This window comes from Vicia villosa, linkage group LG1 (genome assembly GCF_029867415.1).
Source record: "Vicia villosa cultivar HV-30 ecotype Madison, WI linkage group LG1, Vvil1.0, whole genome shotgun sequence".
In the NCBI taxonomy this organism is placed as follows: domain Eukaryota; kingdom Viridiplantae; phylum Streptophyta; class Magnoliopsida; order Fabales; family Fabaceae; genus Vicia; species Vicia villosa.
The window spans coordinates 171,503,207-171,512,538 of record NC_081180.1 but is presented as its reverse complement, the minus strand read 5'-3'; the positions used below and the strand labels follow the sequence as shown (position 1 = coordinate 171,512,538).

The 9,332-nt window shown below is 33.9% G+C and overlaps 1 protein-coding gene across 1 annotated transcript; it reads left to right on the top strand.

Moving 5' to 3' along the window:
• The first annotated feature begins 4,188 nt into the window (after nt 1-4,188).
• On the top strand, nt 4,189-5,345 carry LOC131659453 (uncharacterized). The gene is made up of 2 exons (XM_058928644.1): nt 4,189-4,249; nt 4,303-5,345. The coding sequence occupies exons 1-2, from the start codon at nt 4,189-4,191 to the stop codon at nt 5,343-5,345; spliced, it is 1,104 nt and encodes a 367-aa protein (XP_058784627.1).
• The last annotated feature ends 3,987 nt before the right edge of the window (nt 5,346-9,332 follow it).

Below are 9,332 nucleotides of genomic sequence, written 5' to 3'. Positions count from 1 at the left end.
CTGATTTTGCAACTGTAAAAAGAAACAGAGGATTTTGTAGCAGACTGGTGATGTTATATGTTGTTCAAGTCCTGAAGAACAGAAGGTAAAGCCCAATTGTGAGAATGTAAAATTCTGTTCTTCCTTGTTGTCTTGAAACTTGAAGTATTTGGGTTTTGCTGCATTTTTAATGAATGTTTAGTTTTAGCCAAAATATGCCAAAGGGGGAGATTGTTAGTGCTTTTATTGGCTGGTTGGCATATATGTTTGGCTAAAGCATAATAGTAGTAAAACATAATATAAGTGTAATCTTGCAAATATAAAAAGAACAAAACAGGTACAAGCAAGATGTTATATGGAATGTCATGACATCAACTCATGACATCGCGCCTGCAGAACTGGAAGGAGATTCAGTTTGTTACTCAATAGATTCAGGATATTCGTGGAATATTTTGTAATCCTATGTGGTGCAAATTTAAATGTCAAAAGAATATTTGAAGAATCAGATATGAAGATTGAAGATTCGGGAAGAATCAGATCAGAAGATTGAAGATTCAGCAGTTTCTAATTGAGGATATAAATTAGGAAACTCATGATTAAAAAGATCTTGATTGTAGCAGAAGATTTCTGCAGATTTGTAACAGCAAGGAGTGCTGCGATTTGTAAGACCAAGTCCAACTGGGATCAGGTTATAAATAGAAATCTTTGTAACCTAGTTTTAGATAGAAAACCTTGTTTAGAAAAGATGTAGTCATTAGGGTTTCTATAGGTAGACCACCCAGGTTGTGGGATGGCTCCCAAGTCCTTCTCGAAACCTGTAGGTAAGAGAAGTGATTGTTCTCACTCGAAACCTGTAGGTAAGAGTTGAGTATTGTATTCTTGATTGAAGCTGTGAAGCAAGATCAAGTTATTGTTCATTGTTAATTGTGTAAATAGCTGTTGCAGGGTTGTAACAGTTAGGTATCGCTAGGGAGTGAGCATAGGTTCTCTTGTCTTGGATGGATGTCTGAGATAAAGGTTGCATTGGGTAGTGACTAGGTAAACCAGAGGTTGTTTATTTGTAAACCTGAGGTTGTTTACATAAAATAGTACTACTGATAGTGAAATCTTCTTCCTGGCTTGGTATCCCCCAGAGTAGGTAGTTAGACCGAACTGGGTTAACAATTAACTGTGTTTTTATCTTCTGCATTGTGTTGTTTGTTCGGTCTTGGATGTTATAACATCGTTTATAACATCAGGTTCAGAAGTGTTAGCTGTTCCTTTATAGAACCATATAAACTTTACAATCTGGTTATGTTGACTGAACATATGTGATCTCAGGTCTAATTGACTTCTGTTTAGGGGTAATTAAAAATTGGGGGATCTTTCTATTCTGCCTCTGCTACATTAATAACAGATCAGATGTCTTGACATCATGAATGACATCCGAGTGTGTGATACCAGAATTTTCATTAGGTACATATCTCAACATTCTATCTTTTAGTAACTTCACAATTTCATTTGTGAAATTATGCTAGAATATATTTTCATATGCTGAAATATGGTCAAAATGTGCTTAAACATGGTATCTTTATATTATATGTGTTTCCATGTTTTTATCACCACTATGTCTTATGATTAAAGGTGCAAAAATTATGAAAAAGTGTTTTTGGCCCCTACCTTATTGAAGTTGCGTTTATTTTTGCATTTTCACTCAGTATAACCGATTACGGTTTTAGCTGTAACCGGTTACGAATTTTCGTTTTGGTTTTCTTGCCTCTCTGTTTAGCTATAGCTAGTGAGCGTAACCGGTTACGCCTTATATGTAACCGGTTACACTGTTCAGATTTTCAAATTTTTTATGATTTCTCTTCATTGTTATTTATTGGTTGGTCAAATAATTCATTGCATCTATCTACCTCCTCCTTGAAACTCAATTCTTTGACCCTTATCCTTGACCATTCACTCATATCTCTCCACTTACCAACAAAATCTCATTAAAATATCACAATCATCAATCTTCTATATATTCCAAAACCCACATAAGCACTTCTTCAAAAATCACTTCTTTGGTCTCATCCACCCCAATTCTGAAAATAATTTTTCTAAACCATAACTTCACAAAGCTTCATCCATGGCATCATCCAAGAGAGCTAGAGAAAAGGAAAAGGTTGTTGAACTCTCTGAGGAACTTCCAGCCCCTAAAAAACTCACTCTGAAACAAAGAAGGTTGCTCGCAAAGTTCCGACAGCGCCCTCTAATTGAGCCAAAATGTGGTAATCTAATAACCTTTCAATCTCAAAGTTTTCGATTTCCAGAACCTCTCCAATATCAGGGGTTTGCTGACCTCGTAGCTGATTCCGGTCCAATTTACCCGGACGCGGTAAAAGAATTTTATGCTCACTGTCGTATTGAACTTGGTTGATCCTAACATCTAAGGTTAATGACACTAAGCTTAGGTTGACATTAGAAGAATTAGGAACCTGTCTAGATATTCCTTCTGCTGGGGAAAGAATTTTACCGGGTTATACGCCAAATACTCCGGCTCTTGAAAACTATACCAAAATGGATTATTTTTTCAGCATCTCTCGCATCACTCAGGCAAAGTTTTATGCTCGACGTGCTCAGCTCGCCACATCTCAAAGAATGATCCTACCTAGCAAATAACTTTGTATTAGTGATCGTATGCTTCACTATTTTCTCGCATACGTTCTTGTTCCAAAAAGTTCCAATCAATCTCAAATTGGTGACACTGAGATGCAACTGTTGTTCGCAATCAAAAACCGTATCAAGGTGAATTGGGCATATGTATTTCTCTATCACATGGATTATCAAAGGTCCCTCACCTCTGGCCTTCCTTATGCTAGAATCATTTCAAGGATCTTGGAGGCTTGCAACATGCGTATCGGCAGAGAACCTGTCAAACCTGTTGAAACATATTCTGTTAATGTTTTGAATATTACAAACTATTTTATCTAAAGAAACTCCAAAGTGATTTCATCAATTAATCATCTAAATAATTTATGGTCTCTATCAAACAAAGAGTTAAAATGATGATTCAAGATTGTGCTGACAAAGAACAAAGCTTTAAGAACTTATGGATTCTCAGAAGTTCAATAAGTCACTCTTCAGAATTATGGTCCCAGAGTTACTCTTCAGAATGACAGTCCCAGAGTTACTCTCCAGAATTATGGCCCCAGAGTTACTCTCCAGAATTATGGCCCCAGAGTTACTCTTCAGAATTATGGCCCCAGAGTTACTCTCAAGAATCACGGTCCCAGAGTTACTCGTCCCAGAGTTACTCGTCCCAAAGTTACTCATCCCAGAGTTACTCGTTCCAGAGTTACTCGTCCCAGAGTTACTCCTCCAGATTTACTGTGCCAAGAATAAGTCTTTGTGGAAATGATCAAATGTCAGAACTTGCAGAATGTCAGCAATACCAAGACCAAGTCAAGCCAAGACCAAGTCATACAAAGATAAAGCTACCAGCACTTCTCAAATGAAACTCTCGGCACTTCCTTCTCACTTTGCTTTGCTCTATAAAAACAAGACTTATGCTTCATTCTCATGCACCGAAAATATCCACAACCATACAAAGAAAACCAAAGTCTTTATTCACAAAGCAATCATACTCTCTATATATTATCTTTAGCTCTCACTACCATACAAGTGATAAAAAATATATTAGAGTCATACATTCTATATTTAAAATACTCACTGCCATATGGAGAGTATTTAGGAGTTTATTGTAAACCTCATAAAATCACAAAGTATATCATAGATATACAAACCAATCATCTTGTAAGCTATCTGTAAGCTATATCATTCAGAAGTGTAAGCCTGGTGAGGCTAAGAATACATAGAAGAAAAAGGCTATTGTAAGAAGTATTCAATAAAGGATAATCTCACAGGGTGTGGGGACTGGACTAACCAAGTTGGTGAACCAGGATAAGTTTTCTTGTGTTCTTTATTTATTGTCTTTTATTCATATTATTCACAACTATACTTTATCACACACATTAACACTAATTACTTAAAACCTCTAAAGTTATTACTAATCTTTTTCTTCTTATTAAAGGCAACATTTTAAATACTTAGATAAATTTTAAAAGGGACACAATCCAACCCCCCTTGTTGTGTCGTACCTTATTACATCAATTGGTATCAGAGCTACGGGCTCTGAATATACAGAACACTTAACCGTGTTAGAGTTAATCGATCAAACAGGAAATGACTGATACAAAGTTTATAGCTGAAGGAGGATCTTCACACAGGCCTCCTTACTTTAATGGTTCTGACTACTACTACTGGAAAGGTAGATGAGATTGTTTCTACTATCTCAAGATAACAACATGTGGTATGTGGTTGAAAATGGCAACTACACACCAATGACTACTGCAACAGACACAGTTGCGTCAGTTCCAAAAACTCAGTCACAATGGACAAAAGAAGAAAACGACAAGGTACTACTAAACTCTAAAGCTCAATTTATATTATCATGTGCTCTTAGCAGGGAAGAATATGACCGGATAGAGGAATGCACAACTGCCAAAGAAATCTGGGATGCTCTCAAAATACATCATGAAGGAACGAATCATGTTAAAGAAGAAAGAATTGATCTAGGAGTCAGGAAATTTGAAACCTTCGAAATGAAGGAAGAAGAAACCATAGATGAAATGTTCTCCAGATTCACTATAATTGTCAATGAACTTAGATCACTTGGTAAAGCTTATACTGCTCATGAAAGAATCAGAAAAATTCTAAGATGTCTCCCAAAAATTTGGAGACCTATGGTAACAGCTATATCACAAGCAAAAGATCTAAAGATTCTACAAGTTGAAGAACTTATAGGATCTCTTCGTGCTCATGAAGGTATCCTCAATGAAGATAAACCACAAAGAAAAGGTAAAATGATAGCTCTTAAAACCTCTCAAAATTCTGCATCTAAAATCACCACCTCACAAGGAACAACTGAAGAAGATACCGGATTTCTATCTGAGGATGAAAATGATTTGGCTTTAATCTCTAGAAGAATTCAACAAATGATTTTAAAAAGAAATCAAAACAGAAAATCATTTCAACCCAGGAAAGAATACCAAAAACCTGAGATTGATAAAAGCAAGATTACATGCTATGGATGCAACAAACTTGGACACTTCAAAACAGAATGTCCACTCAAAACTCATAGGAACTTCTCATCTAAAAAATCCATGCTTACACAATGGGATGACTCAGAGAACTCTAACTCCGAAGCCGAAGATGAGGAAGCCAACTTATGCCTGATGACTAACTCCGACTCTGAAGAGGTAAATACACTAAACTATTGTTATACCTGCAAAGAAATAGGAATTCTATTCGACAATTTATTAGAAGATTCAAACATCTAAACTCAGAAATGTTTCTCTCAAAAAGAACAGATTCACACTCTTAAAACTGAAAAAGAAGATCTAATAAAATCCAACCTAAAACATTTAGAAACCATTAAGGAGTTACAAAAGGCATATTCTTGTTTGTCATTACATCAGAAAGTTATTAATGAAAAAATCAAACCTCTTAACAATCAAGATAAAATTGAAAATCTTGAAAATCAAGTAGATACTCTTACTAAAGATATAACCTCCTTTGTAAAATCTATTGAAACATTTCAAAAAATAATGGGATCTCAATCAGGGGTCTTTGATAAAGCTGGCTTAGGATTTAAACAATCTGAAAATCAAATGATCTATGAAAATTTTTTCCTTCCAAATAAAAATAGAACTAAAATCCAAATAAAAGAAAAAAATATTTTAAAAGAGAAAAATATTACCAAACCAAAATGTTGTTATTGCAAGAAAACAAATCATCTTGAAAAACATTGTTATTTCAAAAAGAAAACCACTATATCAAAAGATCATATTTCTAACAACAAAGGACCCAAAGAAATATGGGTACCTAAAAGGCTACTAACGCATAATGCAGGAATGTCTTCTGATTCTCAAGAAAAAGCCTTGGTACTTGGACAGTGGCTGCTCAAGACATAAGACTGGAGATAGGGAAAGTTTTGTCTCTTTCAAAAATAAAGAAGGAGGAACTGTAACCTTTGGAAACAATGATAAAGCAAAAATCAAAGGTATTGGTTCCATAGGTAAAAAAGGTAATATCTTTATAAACAATGTGCAATACGTGGAAGGATTAAAACACAACCTTCTTAGCATTAGTCAATTATGTGATGATGGCTATGAAGTTAGTTTTAATCAAAATTCATGTATTGTAAAAATCCCATCTTCTGACAAAATTCTTTTTCTAGGAAAAAGGCACAAAAATCTTTATACATTTTATTTAGATGATCTTTCATCTGAATCTTGCTTTTTATCTAAGGAAAAGGATAAATGGCTATGGCACAGAAGATGTGGTCATACAAGTATGAAAAATATTTCAACACTTTCAAAATTAGATCTTGTTAGAGGTCTTCCCAAACTTAATTTTGAAAAAGACTCAATTTGTGAAGCTTGCATAAAAGGCAAACAGGTTAAAAGTAGTTTTCATTCAAAAAATATTGTGTCAACACACAAACCTTTGGAACTCCTTCATATTGATTTGTTTGGTCCTGTAAAAACTTCAAGTCTAAGTGGGAAAAGATATGGCTTTGTCATTGTTGATGATTTCTCAAGGTACACATGGGTACTTTTCTTAAAAAATAAAGATGACTCTTTTGAAGCATTCAAAATCTTTTGCAAAAAAGTTCAAAATGAAAGAAACTCAAATATTGTTGCTGTAAGAAGTGATCATGGAGGAGAATTTGAAAATATTTCCTTTAAAACCTTCTTTGATGAAAATGGTATATCTCACAATTTCTCCTGTCCAAGAACACCTCAACAAAATGGTGTTGTAGAAAGGAAAAATAGAACTTTACAAGAAATGGCTAGAACTATGATAAATGAATCAAATGTTGAAAAATATTTTTGGGCTGAAGCTATCAATACTTCTTGCTATGTTTTAAATAGAGTAACCATAAGGAAAATTTTGAAGAAAACTCCTTATGAACTATGGAAAAATAGAACTCCAAATATTTCATATTTTCATATCTTTGGATGCTATTGCTATATTCTTAACAACAAAGTTCCTCTAGGAAAATTTGATTCAAAATCTGACAAAGGCATCTTTCTTGGTTATTCCTCAACATCAAAAGGTTACCGAATTTACAATTTGAAAAATCAATGTGTAGAAGAAAGCATGCATGTTATGTTTGATGAACTAAATGTTGCAGCTTTGGAAAAATCTCACGAGGATGAAGTAACCGAGTTAGAAGCAATTCCTAACACTCAATCAACAGATACGAGCAACACTATGAACATTATCCAAGAAGCTAAAAACAACTCTGAACAACCTACAGCAAATCCTCCGAAAGGATGGAAAAGTGTAACTGATCATCCTCATGAACAAATAATAGGAGACACCTCTGATCAGGTAAGAACTAGAAATTTCTTTAAAGATAACTCTAATAACATGGCAATGATATCTCAGGTAGAACCAAAGAATATCAATGAAGCATTAAAAGATGAATCTTGGATGGAAGCCATGACAGAAGAATTATCTCAGTTTGAGAAAAGCCAAGTTTGGAAACTGGTTCCTTACCCTCAAGATAAAACTATTATTGGTACAAGATGGGTGTTCAGAAATAAACTTGATGAAAATGGAAAAGTAATCAGAAACAAAGCTAGACTCGTAGCTCAAGGTTATAATCAACAAGAAGGTATAGATTATGATGAAACATATGCACCCGTGGCAAGGTTAGAAGCTATTCGAATTCTTTTAGCATATGCTGCTCATAAAAATATTAAACTTTTTCAAATGGATGTAAAAAGTGCCTTTTTAAATGGGTTCCTAAACGAGGAAGTATATGTTCATCAACCACCTGGCTTTGAAAAACATTCTCATCCTAATCACGTTTTTAAACTAACAAAAGCATTATATGGTCTTAAACAAGCTCCTAGAGCTTGGTATGAAAGACTTAGTATTTTTCTCATTAAAAATGATTTTCTCAGAGGAAAAATTGATACAACTCTTTTCAAAAAATCATACAAAAATGACTTACTAATAGTTCAAGTTTATGTTGATGACATCATATTTGGATCAACAAATGAAAAAATGTGTGATGATTTTTCAAAACTGATGCAAAGTGAATTTGAAATGAGTATGATGGCTGAACTCAACTTCTTTCTGGGTTTACAAATAAAACAACTCAAAAATGGCATTTTCATATGTCAAGAAAAATACATTAAAGATTTATTAAAAAAATTTGGAATGAATGAAGCAAAAATTATGGTAACACCTATGCATCCCTTTTCAAATCTTGATAAAGATGAACAAGGACTATCTGTATCAGAAAAAGAATATCGAGGTATGATTGGTTCATTATTATATTTAACTGCCAGTAGACCTGACATTGTCTTTTCAATAGGTCTTTGTGCACGTTTTCAAACTGACCTTAAGGAATCACACTTGACTGCTGTCAAACGCATTTTTCGATATCTCGTTGGTACCACTGACATTGGTCTATGGTATGAAAAAGGAAATCACATCAACTTAATAGCTTACTGTGATGCTGATTATGCTGGAGATAAAATAGAAAGAAAAAGTACAAGTGGAGCCTGTCAATTTCTAGGACAAGCTCTTATTACATGGTCTTGCAGAAAGAAAAATACAATTGCTCTATCAACAACTGAAGCAGAATACGTGTCTGCTGCAAATTGCTGCTCACAAATTTTATGGATAAAAAATCAATTGGAAGACTACTCACTTCAATACTCCAAGGTATCAATTTTTTGTGATAATACCAGTGCTATAAACTTGTCAAAAAATCCTATTCAACACTCGAGATCTAAACACATTGAAATAAAACATCATTTTATAAGAGATCACGTTCAGAAAGAAAACATAGAACTCATTTTTGTAGATACAAACAATCAATTAGCAGATATTTTCACCAAACCTCTAGTAGAAGATAGATTTAATTTTCTAAAGTCAAAATTATCCATTATCAAAATACCTAAGTAAAAATAGCACTCCCTTATTTTTCCTTTACCTATAATAAATTAAACAATCTTCTTTTTAAATATAAATAATTCTGCTATTAATAATATATATATTAGGATTTCAATTGCTGATATTAAGAGTTGCCAAACTAAAATCACGTGTCTGACTTTGTCTTTCTCGTTTCTCCATACTTCTTCATCATTACACAAAAATCTGCCTTTTTCCCTTACCAATCAAATCAGCACACTCTCTACCAACTTCCCATCAAATCAGTGATCTTCCCAAAGTTTTCAAATGATTCATCTTCTTCTCTCTTAAACCCTTCAAATGGTATTCAAGGTCACCACATATATTGTACC